This window comes from Nomascus leucogenys, chromosome 2, assembly GCF_006542625.1.
Source record: "Nomascus leucogenys isolate Asia chromosome 2, Asia_NLE_v1, whole genome shotgun sequence".
Lineage (NCBI taxonomy): Eukaryota > Metazoa > Chordata > Mammalia > Primates > Hylobatidae > Nomascus > Nomascus leucogenys.
The window spans coordinates 3224208-3241122 of NC_044382.1; the positions used below are offsets into that span (position 1 = coordinate 3224208).

Consider the following 16915-nt stretch of genomic DNA (forward strand, 5'->3'; position numbering starts at 1 on the left):
TGACTCTTCCTTGTATTTTAGCCCTGTAGGTAATTTTCCAGTTTGTGGGCTCGCTGTATCACACGTGGTGGGTTCAAAGAACAGGTGGGCAGCGGCGCGGCTCCCGCGTTAGCTGCGTAACTTTGAGCAGGCCCCACTACCTTTCCGAGCCTCATTTCCGCCTGGGCGAAGCGGGATGAGCCGGCCTGGGGGGGGGAAAGATTGTTTTAACGGGGGAACAACGTAAGGTGTGCACCGGGAACACGGATGCTGCTGAGTCAATGCCCGCTCTGCCGTTCTCTTTGAGAGTAAGGCTTGCGTCTTGCCTGCTCTAGCGCCCCAGGTTTGAACGCAGTGGGCGCACAGGAGGAAACATTGATTCACGAATGCAATGCCAGCAAAGTAAAATTTTTCACCCTTGCCCGTTTTTCAGGGTATTTCAAGCGGAGGAGTCCTGAGTGAAGAAGATTTCGCTTCCCTGTTTTCAGGTTCTGGCAATCATGGACCGGGAAGAGCGAGTCGGGGCGCGGGTCCCTGGCGGTCGCTGGAACCCTTGTGAGTGAGGTTGGTACCTGCGAGGGCACAGCGGGGACTCGGGAAGTCGCAGCCGCCGGCAGAGGGCGCCCCGGGCACACGGAGCGCGCGGCGCTGGGGTTGGGGCGCTCGGGAGGTGCGGGGCACCGACTGTAGTCCGGCGTTGACCGCAGCCGGGACGGGCCCGCCACCTGGGCGGAGAAGGAGTGAGTCCCCTCGGGGCGCAGCGGCGCGCGCTGGTCCAGATCGCAGCTGCGCCGGGCGCTTCCTGCGAGCGGTGAGTACAGGCGCCCATGGGCATCTCCAACCCTAGTTAGGGGGCACTTGGAGACAACGCAGGTCGGACGTCGGCCGGCCGTTCTAGGAGTTGGTGTGCCGAGAATGGGGGAGGCTCCCGCTCGCTTAGGGCTTTGGGTCCGGCTAGGGGTTGACCCCAAGAGGCGCTGGATGTCGGGGCTGAGCTTTGCTTTCAGGGGACTCAAGCTTACTTGGGGTTCTGACATCGGATTTGTCTCGCGGGCCCTGCGCGTGCTGCGCGGGGCTCCGGGGACTGGCGAGGTAACTAGGGAGGGCAAGCACTCACCGGGGCGTCCTCCGCCCACCTCGCCCGCAGAACCATCCAGGGGGACCACGTGCGGCTGTCGCCCGCAACTCTGCCTGTCAAGCGAGGACCGCCCCCAGGGCAGGGGAGGGGACGCGCGGGCGGGGTGGGCTGTGCCCCGCGGGAACCCCGCCGGCCTGTGCGCTCGCTGGTGCCAGCTCGGCTCGCTGCCTCGCATTGCCACAGGCTCCTGAGAGGTCGCGGGCAGTGCCTGCGGGGAGGCGCAGGGCCCTGCTCTGTAGGGCTGAAGGCCGCCCGAGGTTCGCTAAGGCTCTGGGCTCTCCAAAGGAAGCCAAGAAAAGAAGCTGCCCAGGTGACCAGTCCTGGGAGTGCTCTCTCCCAAGGAAGCTCCGAACGCCCAGGAGCCCTTAGCCGGGGTCCAGTGTCCTTTGAACAATCTCTAGCTGTTCAAGGAAGTGGGGCGGCGCCGCCTCTCTGGGGACCTGGCCTGGGATCCTTTCCCCAAACGCACCCCGGCGATTTTTACACACCGGGAGCCGAACCCCTGCTGCGCGCAGCTGGCTGGGCTCAGGCGCGCTTCCTCAACGTTTCGGAGCCGCTGCGCCCCGCGAAGTCCACATTCCAAGCTCCAGGGGCTTTGAGAGAGACGACCCCAAGGCAAGGTAGGTGGCTCGGACGGGCTTGCCCTGGGAATTATTAGGTTGGGCTTGACGTGAGTAATGATGCCATCTGCTTAAGTCTTGGAGAAAGACCGTGCGTTTTCCCTTTGCTTTTTAAGGCGTTTGGAGAGCTGCTGAGGAGCCAGGGGCTTGGAGGAAGAAGACATGTATTTTCAGCTGTGTCTCAGAAGGGGAGAATTTCCTGTCACCACCAGAAAAGCAACAGCCCCGAAATGTGATTGCAACTGACTAGCAGAGCAGAGGCCCAGGAGTCACTGGATTGATGATTTAGAATATGCTAAAAAGCCAGTGCTTTATTTGGGGAATTCAGGGGCTTTCTGGTGCCCAAGACAGTGACCTGCAGCAAGGGAGGCAGAAGACAGATGTAGAAATCAAGAGTGACCGTCCACGGGATTGACTTGGATTGCCACTCAAGCGGTCCTCTGATGGAATGTTGCTGAGCTCCTCTGCCAGGGAAGCAATCCGGCTGTGCAAAGGGCTGCCTGGTGGGGAGGACTCCTGGAAATCTGAGTGACCCCTATTCCCTGCTTAGGAACTTGAGGGGTGTCCGAGCCCCTGATGTGTTTTCCCTTAGGAAGATGAGGACTCTGAACACCTCTGCCATGGACGGGACTGGGCTGGTGGTGGAGAGGGACTTCTCTGTTCGTATCCTCACTGCCTGTTTCCTGTCGCTGCTTATCCTGTCCACGCTCCTGGGGAACACGCTGGTCTGTGCCGCCGTTATCAGGTTCCGACATCTGCGGTCCAAGGTGACCAACTTCTTTGTCATCTCCTTGGCTGTGTCAGATCTCTTGGTGGCCGTCTTGGTCATGCCCTGGAAAGCAGTGGCTGAGATTGCTGGCTTCTGGCCCTTTGGGTCCTTCTGTAACATCTGGGTGGCCTTTGACATCATGTGCTCCACCGCGTCCATCCTCAATCTCTGTGTGATCAGCGTGGACAGGTATTGGGCTATCTCCAGCCCTTTCCGGTATGAGAGAAAGATGACCCCCAAGGCAGCCTTCATCCTGATCAGTGTGGCATGGACCTTGTCTGTACTCATCTCCTTCATCCCAGTGCAGCTCAGCTGGCACAAGGCAAAACCCACAAGCCCCTCTGATGGAAATGCCACTTCCCTGGCTGAGACCATAGGCAACTGTGACTCCAGCCTCAGCAGGACATACGCCATCTCATCCTCTGTAATAAGCTTTTACATCCCTGTAGCCATCATGATTGTCACCTACACCAGGATCTACAGGATTGCTCAGAAACAAATACGGCGCATTGCAGCCTTGGAGAGGGCAGCAGTCCACGCCAAGAATTGCCAGACCACTACGGGTAATGGAAAGCCTGTCGAATGTTCTCAACCAGAAAGTTCTTTTAAGATGTCCTTCAAAAGAGAAACTAAAGTCCTGAAGACTCTGTCGGTGATCATGGGCGTGTTTGTGTGCTGTTGGCTACCTTTCTTCATCTTGAACTGCATTTTGCCCTTCTGTGGGTCTGGGGAGACGCAGCCCTTCTGCATTGATTCCATCACCTTTGACGTGTTTGTGTGGTTTGGGTGGGCCAATTCATCCTTGAACCCCATCATTTATGCCTTTAATGCTGATTTTCGGAAGGCGTTTTCAACCCTCTTAGGATGCTACAGACTTTGCCCTGCGACGAATAATGCCATAGAGACGGTGAGTATCAATAACAATGGGGCCGCGATGTTTTCCAGCCATCACGAGCCACGAGGCTCCATCTCCAAGGAGTGCAATCTGGTTTACCTGATCCCACATGCTGTGGGCTCCTCTGAGGACCTGAAAAAGGAGGAGGCAGCTGGCATCGGCAGACCCTTGGAGAAGCTGTCCCCAGCCCTATCGGTCATATTGGACTATGACACTGACGTCTCTCTGGAGAAGATCCAACCCATCACACAAAACGGACAGCACCCAACCTGAACTCGCAGATGAATCCTGCCACACATGCTCATCCCAAAAGCTAGAGGAGATTGCTCTGGGGCTTGCTGTTAAGAAACTAAGGTATGGTGAGACTCTGAGGTGTCAGGAGAGCCCTCTGCTGCTTTCCAACACACAACTAACTCTATTTTCAAATACATTCCGGTGTATTTTCTATGTTGTTCATAGTCAATCAAACGGGGACACTACAAACATGGGAAGCCGCAAGGGACATGTCTTTGGCTTCAGAATTGTTTTTAGAAATTTATTCTTATCTTAGGACTTACCAAATAGGGCAAAGAATCAACAGTGAACAGCTTCACTTAAAATCAAATCTTTCTGGGAAGAAAATGAGATGGGTTGAGTTTGCTGTATACAAACAGGTGCTAACACTGTTCCCAGCAAAGTTTTCAGATTGTAAAGGTAGGTGCATGCCTTCATAAATTATTTCTAAAACATTAATTGAGGCTTATAGTAGGAATGAGAAGTTTTTTTCCAGAATTGAGAGATGTTTTGTTGATATTGTTTCTATTTATTTATTGTATATATGGATATTTTTAATTTATTATATAATAAATATATATTTATCATATTTAATAGGATAAATTAATGAGTTTTATCCAAGACCTTACAACCACATTTCTGGCCATTTAACTAGCACTTTATAAGCCAATGAAACAAACACACAGACTCTGTGAGATTCTAAATGTTCATGTATAACTTCTAGAAACACAGCAGAAACTGGTAGATAAGGGAATAAAGTTGAAATGATTCCTTAAAATTCATGGACACAAATAAATGCAAGGTGAGAATTGACAAATGCTATAAATGCTTTCTTTTCCTGAAAAGATTTTGAAAAATTTAAAAAAGTATAGCTACTACTGTGTTCAAAACGTTTTAAATGACAAAAGACTTTCCCAGGGGAATTTGCAGTTCTGTAAATATCTTAAATAAAAGCCAGCTTAAGAAGAACCCAGCATTAAATTTATGATCTTAGGTGGTAATGAAAAGTATATGCTGCTTTGTGTTTATGTAAAATAACTGGCCCTCTCCATCTTTTCTCATTTCACGTGTCAGGTAGTTTTTCTGAACCAGACAAATGGCTTTCCTGGAGAGAGATGTGTAGCACAGACACTGGGTTACGGCAGCCCCACTGAGGGACCAAACTCAAACTCTGCATTTCCATTTTACCACGTCAAACCAAGCCACTCAGTGGGGCTACTTTTTATAGTGCTTTAATCTGAATTTAGAGCTGATTTTTAAGGAGTCTTTAAATGTTAACGGTATACTAACTAACGAATAGTGCCTCATTATCATCTTTGAGTCAGATACTTCTGTTGGTGGGAGAAACAGAAGAATCCTTCCCTCTGGGTGTGTTGAGCACCCCCCAAAGCCATCAGCATCTCTTTTGACAAATGCTAGTCCTTTCTCTGTGCTTTGGAATTCAGTTCCTGCATCATCACCTGGACTGTAAAAAGTATCATAAGCCTCCCTTGCCAGATGCCAACTCGTGGGGCATTTCAACGGAGTTTCTTTGAAATGTTTACAAAGTATTCTTCTTGATAAGCAATGAACTTAACATTTAGATGCAATCCGTGAAAAGAAAAAAAAATCTGAAAAATATCTCCTGCATCAGGTCTGTGTTATTTATGTATTGTGAATGTTTTCTTAATTTTATTGGCTGTATGCTTTCTTACACATAATAAAAATATTTTGTGAACTCAAATCAACCCTGAGTGAGCTGTGTTGCATTTGCTAAATGTGTTTTTAAAACTAGAACATTTCAGATCTACAGGGAAGAAAACACAGGCATTTTCAAGTATATATTATTTTTTTTTTCTTTAATGGAAATTTCTTCAGTTATGTATGGCATATGTTGCCTTCGAATATTTAAAGTGAAAATGTTTTCTGATTTGGGCTATATACTATTTTTCCTTCTGTCTTTATTTTTTTTGAAAAAAGGAATTACTTGAGGAATTATTTTACTTTTCATTTCACAGATTTTAAAACTTTCTAAAATCTCTGCCTTTTCTTTCAAAAAGACTATTTTAAAGAAAATAAGAAATTTCAGAAAAGACCATGGCTTGCTATTGGGCTGGGTTGTTGTAGCCTCTCAGCTGATGGCAACCATCGTACATGTGGTGGCTGTTTTAAAAGTAAAATATAACAATTTTGTTTTTTGGAGAAAATATACAGTTGTGATGCTGAGCTTATCAAAATGTCTTATGAGGCACATCCGTAGGTCCTGCCAAAGCTACTCAGTTAATATGCTAAGCCATTTTTTTTTCCCCTGTGCTGAGGAAAGAGAACAGCGGAACAGCAGGTGATATAGAAATTAAGGGTTAAGTTTATAATTTGGAGCATCACATACCAGATGGTGTCTTTTTAAATTCTGTATTTGCCTTCTCCAGGCTTTGGCATATAATGAACATACCTGCAATGGGCACCCAAAAAGCATAATGCCTTTTCTTTCTGTTTCATAACTTTATGGATCTCTTTTTTCTTTGAAGCCTAATTTTGTTCTTAAATTAGAAGCTCAGCAACACAAGCTATAATGCTCAGGCAGAATTGTCAAACCAATGAAATATGAGCCTTTACCATTAATCTCCTTGGCAAAAGAGTGAAAATGAATGATAGGTCTAGAAATTATGTTCAATAATTATAAAATTCAATACACCTTCAATGAGAATATACTTTGGATTCCTGGCATATTGGATTGAAAAAGGGTATCTTATGAAATGGTAATTTTACTCAAATAACCTTTCAGAGAATTTGATTTATAATTATAAAAGCGAAATTACAAGATGACTTTCACTTCATTTTTAACTGTATTGCTGAGCGTTAATAATGCTAAATATATGTGAAACACTTTACCAAGATTAAGACAACTTGAAAGAGGTGCTTTTTTCCCCTCTCTGTCCAAGAAGACATCTTTCCTAATCAACTAGATACACAGCTCTTATTGGTAACTGACACAGCAGGAAGTTTTGTGGAAGTGGGTACTGAGCACTGGACTTCAATGCGTAGGGTAGGTTGCATTCAGGAACGTTACTGGTTTCTCTTGGCATCTGAGCAAGTCATGCTTTCTGAGCCTCAGTTATCCTGATCCATTAAATAGGAGGAGCAAAACCTCTGCATTAACTTTTTCATTGGGGGTGTTGCCCCCCAAAGCAAATTGATATGTAGTCTAACTTCAGTGACTTTCTGAACTCTCCACTCTCTGGGGGCTCCATCACGATTTATCTCCAGGCCCGCACCAGCAGCATTTCAGCCACTCTTTCCCCCAGAGCCAGCCCACAGTTGAGGGCCTGGAATGCAAAAAAGCTCAGGCTTTGTTTCAGGCAGGGGAGGGCTGCCATTTCAGATAGGAATTGCAGCTACCTGTGTGAGCATAGCCCTATGCCCTTGCCTCTCAGCCTGTTTGCCCATTTGTGAAATGGAAATAAATATGCAGGTTCTTGGGAGGGTAAAAATGAAGTTAATGCCTATAAGAGCTCTGGGCACTGAGACGCGCTCACTGATTCTTTGCAAGATCTCTATTTTGAAGGGGTTAATCACAATGTTTGTTGCATTAGTAATAATGGATTTGCTATATACTTGACTTGTTGCATGTTTGCTTAAAGCAAAGGGAAATGACTTTCAGAGTATAGGTGGTTTGGGATTTTCCCAGACACTATTGTCTTTTGCTGCAGTTATCTGGTATTCCAAAAGCAAGTGGCTTTTTATATCTGCGTGGTTAAGAAAATTGCTGTAAGTTACCACTAGATACTGATTGAATACATCTATCCACAACATTTTCTTCTTAAAATGTCTTTATCTTGTAGAATTTGTTTCAGGAGTAATAAATGAGTTGATGGCCTGCCGGCTGTTAAATTTAGGACTTACTGCTTTGCATGATCTGGTTACTTCAGTCATGAGAAGGATTGAGCCCTCTGGGCTATGAAATTGTAGTACTATATAGATAAGATGCATCTCTATGGATATGTTTGAGACTTCCTGGATATAAACGATGACAAATCAATCTGTTTGTTTTATGGAGGATTGAGAGGATGGCGAGCATTCTAGCACAGACAAAACCTCTAGGATTTTGTTACCAGGCCAATCTATGTTGCCTTCTGTCACGTTAAGTAACTTCCGTGTGATGCACAGAATTTAAAAAGCAGCATTTGGACTTTAGTCTGTTACATCATTCAAGATTTGGGAGTTGTAATTTAAATAGTATTAGAAGCTCAAGAATAATCTCTGATTTAAAAGGGTTTAACTTTCTAATCACTATGAGAAAATATACAAAGCCGATTGGAATTTTTCTCATGTTCATAGAATACAGACTCTACCAGCTTTCAAAATGGGTAAATGTTTTCAGCCATTGAAAAGGATCTGCTGTGAGCTGCATACTCAGAAGTGATACTTCTTATGCTTCCACTGGCAGAAATGCCAGCAAAATGGCAGTGGTGGTGGGACCTAGGAAGGCTGAATTGTAGGGCAAGATGTTTCATTTCATTTAAAAAAAAAATGGACAGGCTGCTTTACATCCCTTGAAAATAAGGTGGGGGGTTGGTGTCTACAATAAGGGGGTTAGATAAGATGCTTTCTAAGATATTTTCTGGCTTAGAAATAGGAGACACATGGCTAACACAGCGAAACCCCGTCTCTACTAAAAATACAAAAAATTAGCTGGGTGTGGTGGTGCATGCCTGTAGTCCCAGCTACTCAGGAGGCTGAGGCAGGAGAATCGTTTGAACCTGGGAAGCGGAGGTTGCAGTAAGCTGAGATTGGCCACGCACTCCAACCTGGGTGACAGAGCAAGCCTCCGTCTCAAAAAAAAAAAAAAAAAAAAAAAGAAAAGAAAAGAAGTAGGAGATATAAAATCCATTATAGGCAAAATACGACTCTGATAGTTCCCCCTAATGCGTTTCTCAAGTGCCCATTCTCTTTGCTTTCAGAAAACTAACAGGGGGATATTTATAAAATGCAAATTTGATGGCTATGCCATTGCTTAACATTCTTCGATGGCTCCTAATTACTTTTAGTAAAAAAATAAAGTTCATTCAGAGCCTTTGATGATCCTGCCTCTGGTGGCCTCTGCAGCCTCATCTATTGCTGCGACCCCAGCGGCACCACCCTGCAGGCATTGTGAGCTTCCTCCGGTTTGTGGAGTCCTTTCTTGTTTTTAGGCCTCTGTGCTTGCGGTTCCCTGACCTGGGGCACCCTTCCCTGTTGCCTCTGTCTGTCCACTCCGATTCAGTCAGGCATCAACGTCAGAGTTTTTCCATGGCGCCTTCTTCCCACCTCTACTCTCTAATTTCTTCCCAAGGGCTTACCACATTGTCATGAAGTCATCTTACTTTCTTATCATTTTCCCTAAATTATGTGCATATGAGAGCAAACGCTATTTTGTTTTTTCCCTCCTCTCTTTGTGTATTACTAAGCCTCTGACACACTGCCTGGCTTATAGGAGTTGCTTATTAAATCTTTGTTAAATGAATAAAAGAATGAACAAGTCAAAATAAGGAATGCTGGAGTCACAGTTTCAGTGAAGTTTATTTCTGGGGGCTTGATGTATTTGTTAAGTATTTGTTAAGTCTGCGAGGCTTTCTCTAAAGTTTGGGTACAACTTCCACGTGATTTCTGAGGCTTGCAGTTCCCTAGAGTGACATGGTTGTATAGAGGTCATTGCGTATATATAAATCTATGCATATGTACTTAGAGACATATACATACATATACATGTACATATATGCATACACACACATATGTGTGTGTATGTATATATATGATTCAATACAATTTGAAGTTAGTAACCTTTTAGGAGCACTTTTCATGATTCCGACCCTGTGTTGGGTGCTAGGGACACAGAAATGGATTAGACACCATTCTAGTCTTAGAGGAGAAAGACATATATGCAAATAAACCATCACCAAAAAATGTTTTGAAAGTGTGATGTAAGGAGAAGGAGTTTTTTTCCAGGTAATGCCAGTAATTCAATTTTATTGAGCCTTGATAACCACATGCCCTGCATTGTGTCAAGCACTGTGCATTCCTTATTTCATTCCATTCTTATACTCATCCTAGGAGGTGGGCACAATTATCATCATTGCTATCTTACAGATCATAGTTAATATTGAGAGAGGGCATGAAATGTGTTCAAGGTCACATAGCTGGTAAATGATGGGGCCAGTTTTGAATTTAGGCTCTCTGACTTCAAAGCCTATTCTTTTAATCAAGAATCTGTTTACCATGAAATAGTCCTAACCAAACAAGGACTTGCTAAGAGGGTTCCAAATATCTCAAATACTGTGCCTTAAAAAATTCTTCTTATTATTGACATTTTTCAAGGATATACAAAAAGTAGAGAGAATGGTTTTATAAACTGTGAATGAGCTGTGAACATTACCCAGGTGTGAACATTAGCAACACTGAGGTTGACGGTCTTTGAAAGAGTTAAGTGAGCAATGACAACAGGAAGTTTGTATCTTTGGGTAGAGTGTAAGAAAACGTTTGAGACATTTAAGTTTCAAAAACATGACCTTGTGGAGTTCAAAGATAATGAAATAGGGAGATGGCTTACTCAAGGGCTGAAATATTCCTATGTTTGCAGATCAATTCAATCAGGGTACACTTCATTTCAGCAAACATTTACCTACACTTGCCTGGTGCTTTTGGAGAGGGACATGAGAGGGTAAAGGCAGGATGGGGAAGACGGGAGAGTGTTGCTGGCAGAGCATGGGAACCGAGCGCAGGGCTGGGAAGGAAGTGGCATTGGAGGTGGGCTTGAAGGATGGACAGAGCTTTGACAGGTGGAAAGAGACAGGGAATGAGGAGAGCTGGGGTGGGAGCTCCAGTGCCTGAAAACATGGGACTGGGAAGTGGGTGCTAGATGGATTTTCTGGATATAGGACGTGATGTGGAGACGAATTTAAATGTATTAGGTTTGGTCCAAATGGGGACTTACAGGCTGCCAAATTAGTGGCTTTGTGGTGACCTCTACCCTCTGCAGAAGCCCCTTCTCGGTCATCCGAATAATTAACCAGATGATTTTCCGATAGCCCCAGGGCGTGAGCATGCCCTTCCCTTCTGCACACCCTCTCCAGCTGTGCTCACCTGCCCGCTGCTCTCAAAGGCACACTGGTGGCACCTCTCTGCTTTCTTCCAACTGGGATACCCTTCCTCCTTGTCATCCTCAGCTGTTTGAGACTCATTTCAAGTGTGGGCCTCAGAGCTGGAATCCTTCCTTCCAGACTACAGCGCCTTGCAGGACATCCATCTTGTCCTGTGTGCCGTTTGGATCCCGTTCCCTCCAGTGAGTGAGACAGCCCTTGGAGGGCTCAGTGTGTCCTTTTCAACACTGTATTCGAGCACCCAGCATGGCCTGGCATGCCATAGCCATCCAAGTTAATATTTTAGTTCATTAGATGAATAAGAGAGTTGATAACTTTATGAAAAGCTTAGGGTAGCTGCTTATTATACACAAACCTTAATTTTTGTTGTGGGATTGACTCTGCTGAGTTTATAAGGGCTGATCTTTTCTGCTAAATTAGGTTTCTCCATCACTGACACAATCACAGGAAAACTAATTGAAATAGTGTTTAAATGGCAAACTAGGGCTCTCTCTCATGGGGATGTGCCTGGATAGCAATCAACCCTTTTACCCAGGAGAGAGAGGAAATGTCAACCAAATGTCACAAATGTGCACCCAGATTATCCAGCCCCATGCACGCTGTTTTGAGATTGAGTTTTTAGGACAGCTGTATTTAGCATTATAAACATGTTGACTGTAATTAAGATAATGGTCAGCCCCATTTGTAAGATGCTTCTTTAATGCACACTGCTGTTTACTGTTAAATGGTTGAGGAGGGGTGTCGGGGGAGACGGGTGCTCCACACTAATTCTGTTGAAACAGCTGTGGGTTTTTACTTGCTGTAAAACAGTATGTTCCTGACTGGCAAAGGAGGGGATTAAAGAGGATCCAGTCCAGGGGCAATAAGGTGAGGGTTCTAGTTTGTTTAAAAAGACTGGTCATAATACCTTCAAGGCAAGAGCAAATTGGCATGCCATTTTTAGAAAGCTTTCATTGGTACTAATAACATTGCTTGCTCCTAGGGCCATGACATTTAGAATGACATTTAGAATGTCACACTTGGATGAGGTTCCATTGAATAGCAGAACTTCTGGGTTAGGGGCAAGAAACAGACACTTTCCTGCTCTATTCATGGCAGTGTAAATGGATACAGACAAGTGGAAGGGGGATTTGGCTAAGACAACCAAACTTTAAAGCATGAACACAATTTGGCTCAGCAATCCCACTTCCATGAATCTCTTTTACATGCCTCCTCACCTATGTGCTCAGAGATGTGTGTGTAAAGGATGCACGCTGCAGCCTTGCTTGTAAAAGTCAACTGAAGACAACCCAAGTGTCCAGCAGGAGGGGAATGAATTACTAAAATGTACATTGTTGCTAGTATGTGGTAGTTTAAAAGAAAAGTAGATCCATAAACATAGTTAAGAAAGAACTTTCAGAGCATATTACTCAGTGAAAAAACAAGTTGTCAAGCAATACAGTTCCTTTTATTTCAAAAAGTGTAAGAAGTATATATTTCTTAAAGTAAATACATAGAAAAAGATGTAGAAAAGTGCCTACACACCTGAATAATGGAAACAAATAATAAATAAATACATGTGGGTGCATAGATAGATCTCCCGTGCAGAAGAATTCCAAATAATTTAGGTAGGTAAGTCCCAGTCCTCAACTGTAAGCTCCGCCCCGTGACTGTGCACCTCTGTGGAATTTCTCAGGAGAAGAGTCAGCTTTGGGGAGAACCAAGGCGGGGAGGCCTTAACGTTCTACTTTGTATATTTCTTGCTTTTTACAAGAATCTTGTGTTTATGTACATTGTAGGTTTAATTAAAATAAAATTATTAGAAAAGCATGCTGGATTGGGTGTTAGGCAGGAAGAGCTCCAGCTGTGGTTGCTTTGCTGGTGGGGTTGGGACGAGGGCGCTGAGACCCCAAAAGAAGGTACAGTCTTGAGCACTGTATGTGTTTCTGAGCTCACCTGTGCATATCTCTGGCTTGATCGTCAGTGCCCGGTTTGGCTGAGGCTGGCTGGGACTGGCGCCTGGCTTGTAGAGGCTGAGCTGACAAGTGCAGATCATAGGGTTAGAGGGCCTGCCCTGCTCCCAACCCTTGCCCTTTCCCCCAGGACATGACTTTCACCACTACGTGGGGGTGTTACAGAAAGGGACCCTTTCACTGAGCTTCCTCAGAGTCCATATTTGGAATAATGCTGATAAAATGCATCTCATTTAGAAAATAATGCACTGTGTGCCCTTCTTACAGGTTAAATCATTTTCTCTGTTCAGCTTTTGGGAAACGATGAAACACACCCACAAGAGGCTCCTTGGGGACTCCAGGTTGGGGGTCATTAGTGAGAACAGGTCTGAAGTCCTAGAAGTTGACACAAAGTGGCCCTTCTCAGGGGCCTGCCTTGTTTTAAGACCTTCATAGACCTCAACTACGCTTACTTTTGGTGCCCCAATGCAAATCAGATCAAGCATATTAAAATGCTCCCACCTCCTTCTTAAATATATACATATATATATTTGCTGCAGAAAAGAAGGATTTTTAGATGTTGTTTGTGAAATTGTTCTTAATTTTAATTTTGCAGTCCCTTTGTCATTATTTTGGAGCCAATGCATTTCCCCTCAGGTCAGTTTTGGATATTTTATCAATAGTAAAAGCTCAGAGCCCTGGAGACTTCTGGTACCCTGGCTCTGAACAAACCACAGCAAGAATTTTCTCCAAGTTTTGAGAGCAAAGATGTCAGGTGCTGTTGGGCACAGCAGGAATGACCACTGCCATTTTCCCTATCGAATTTTCTCTGTTTTCTGGCTCGATGGCTGTTGCTCAGATGTTTAAGAGTCTCTTCTAAAAAGCAGTCTACATCGTGACATCAATCACTTCTGATTATTTTGAAATTGAAAAACACTCTAGTGTTTGTTCTTAGGTTTAACCTTTTGGGAGGTTTTCAAATTCTATTTTTCTCATCATTGACATAGATATTAAATGTTTTGTGATATTTTTATGTTAAATATTCCCACAGGCTCCTAATTATAGATGTTTCCAGAGAATAGCAATGAAGGCTTCAAGTTCTAAATCCAAGGTTTGAGGATCAAATCTTTTAGGGCAGTATTGAGGGAGGAATACTCAGAAGGAGGAAGAAATTTAAGTGTGAAGCATCAGACTGTATAACCTGTAAAAGATTAGGAGAATGAGTCAAATGCAGAGGGGCCTCAGAGGTGAGATAACCAGGGAGCATTGCTAATATGTAGTCAATTGTAGACAGGGATTGGTAAATGAGGTTAAGTGATTTCAAACACGAGTTTGTATAGGAGAACGTCTTTGGGGACCTCTTCTTAGAGCATCAGTTCATGAGTGGCCGACTGCTTTGGCCAGACTAAGTCACATGTCATGAGACCTCTGCTCACACTCACTCTGCATTCACAAGAATGAGTGTAAAGAGTCAACAGTCAGCTTGATTTTTCTTGTTTTTCTCCCTGACAGTTATTAAACTACTGATGTGCATTTAATAGAGATTCCAAATTCAACAGAGAAGGTGGGCATGGAGGGAGGGAGAGAGGGCGCGGAGGAGGAGAGGAGAGCTGGCGGAGGAGAGAGCTTGGGGTTTGTCAAGAAATATGGGCTACCAGTTCACATTTTTTAAATGCAAGATTTGGCTAGGCGCGGCGACTCATGCCTGTAATCCCAGCACTTTGGGAGGCTGAGGCAGGCGGGTCACCTGAGGCCAGGAGTTTGAGACCAGCCGGGCCAATATGGTGAAACCCCATTTCTACGAAAATACAAAAGAAAACAATTAGCCGGGCATGATGGCAGGTGCCTGTAATCCCAGCTACTCAGGAGGCTGAGGCAGGAAAATTGCTTGAACCCAGGAAGTGGAGGTTGCACTGGACTTTAGCCTGGGCGACAGAGTAAGACTCTGTCTCAAAAAATAAAAAATGAAAAGAAAAAACAAACAAAAAATAAAAGCCAGTTTGTATTATAGGATAGATTTAGATTTACAGAAAAGCTGCAAGGGTAGTATAGCGAGTTCCCACATACACTACAGCCAGTTTCCCTTATTGGTAACACCTTACGCTAATATGGTCTCAATTAGTGAACTAATATTGATATATTATTAATTAAAATCCATATCTTGTTTACATTTCTTTAGTTTTCCCCTAAAGTCTTTTTTTCCATTCCAGGATCCCATTCAGAACAGCACATTACATTTAGGCATCATACATTCTCAGGGTCCTCGTGGCTGTGACAGTTTCTCAGATTTTTCTTATTTGGATGACTGACAGTTTTGAGGAGTAGTGGTCATTTGTGGATTGTCCCTCAATTGGGATTTGTCTGCTTTTCTCATAATTAGACTGAGGTTATGGGGTTTTGGAAGGAAGATTGCCGAGCCATTTTTATCACATCATATCAAGGATGTATACTATCAACACGACTTATTACCTTGGTCACCTGGCTGAAATAGTGTTTATCAGGTTTCTCCACTGTAAAGTTACCCCCGCTTTCCATAGGGTATTTTTTTGAAGACATCATTATGTGCAGTTCGCACTTAGGGGTGGGGTTATCTATGTGAATTATTTGGAATTCTTCTGCATAGGAGAGGTGTCTGTTCTTCCATGGTTGTTTATGTATTCAATTATTTATTTATGTTGGTATGGCTCATGTAACCTACGTTTGACTTGGAGTAATAATCCAATACCACTTTATTCTGTTGCTCAGATCGTTCCACTTTTGGCCATTGGGAACTCTGCCATTGGCTCCTGGATCGCTTTAACACACTCCTATCATTGTGGTTTTTTTTTTTTTTGCACGTCCTTACTTTCTGGCTCTATAAGATGTTCCAGGCTCACTTTGGATACTTCCTGCCCCAGCCCTAGAATCAGTCCTCTCTCCAGGGAGCTCTGGTTCCTTTTGTTGGAGGATGGTGTTAGAAACCAAGATCTGGGTACTTAGGTGTGCTCGTTGCTACTGGAGTGTCGTTACTTCTAGGTCTTCTTAGCTTACAGAGCAAATAAATGTATGCATCTTTAAGCCCATGTGCATACATATAAATATTTTTATGTGTAACCATTTGTGTCTATACTAAGTTAAACTTGAGTTCTTGCTGATGTCTCCAACTTGAATCCATTACCACATGGTCATTCTAGCCTCCTCCCCTTGCTTGTCTATAACTCCCATTCAAACAGTGAGGAATCTGGATCCTACTACCTTCCATCCATTTACTGAATTTTATTTATTATTATTATTATTATTTTGAGATAGAGTCTTGCTCCGTCACCCAGGCTGGAGTGCAGTGGCGCTATCTCGGCTTACTGCAAGCTCCGCCTCCCGGGTTCATGCCATTCTCCTGCCTCAGCCTCCTGTGTAGCTGGGACTACAGGCACCCACCACCACACCAGACTAACTTTTTTTGTATTTTTTTTTTGAGACGGAGTCTCACTGTCGCCCAGGCTAGAGTGCAGTGGCACGATCTCGGCTCACTGCAGGCTCTGCCCCCTGGGGTTTATGCCATTCTCCTGCCTCAGCCTTCCCCGTAGCTGGGACTACAGGTGCCCACCACCTCGCCTGGCTAATTTTTTGTATTTTTAGTAGAGACGGGGTTTCACCATGTTAGCCAGGATGGTCTCGATCTCCTGACCTCGTGATCCGCCTGCCTTGGCCTCCCAAAGTGCTGGGATTACAGGCATGAGCCACCGCACCCAGCTATTATTATTATTTTCTAATTTCAGCTTTTAATTTAGATACAGGGGGTACATGTGTAGGATTGATACTTGGGTATTTTGGACCCAGGTAGTGAGCATAATACCTAATGGGTAGTTGTTCAACCCATGTTCCTCTCCCTCCCTTCCCTTTCTCGTAGTCTGCAGTGTCAAAGTATACACTGTTGGTGGGAATGTACACTAGTTCAGCCACTGTGAAAAAGCCATTTGGACATTTCTCAAAGAGCTTAAAACAGAGCTACCATTCAACCCAGCAACCCCATTACTGAGTTTATGCCCAAAGGAATATAGATCGTTATACAAAAAAGACACATGCACTCATATGTTCATCACTGCACTATTCACAATAGCAAAGACATGGAATCAGACAAGGTGCTCATCAATGGTGGTGGATTGGATTAAAAAAAATGTGGTACATATATACCATGAAATACTATGCAGCCATGAAA

General features: G+C 44.2%; 1 protein-coding gene across 1 annotated transcript; it reads left to right on the forward strand.

Moving 5' to 3' along the window:
• Window positions 1-1253: 1253 nt before the first annotated feature.
• On the forward strand, window positions 1254-5397 carry DRD1 (dopamine receptor D1). The gene is made up of 2 exons (XM_030822283.1): window positions 1254-1737; window positions 1854-5397. The coding sequence occupies exon 2, from the start codon at window positions 2334-2336 to the stop codon at window positions 3672-3674; it is 1341 nt and encodes a 446-aa protein (XP_030678143.1). The 5' UTR covers window positions 1254-1737; window positions 1854-2333; the 3' UTR covers window positions 3675-5397.
• Window positions 5398-16915: the final 11518 nt, after the last annotated feature.

Coding starts and splice junctions, on each gene's coding strand:
- DRD1 (XM_030822283.1), top strand. CDS start 2,334: ATGAGGACTCTGAACACCTCTGCCATGGACGGGACTGGGCTGGTGGTG.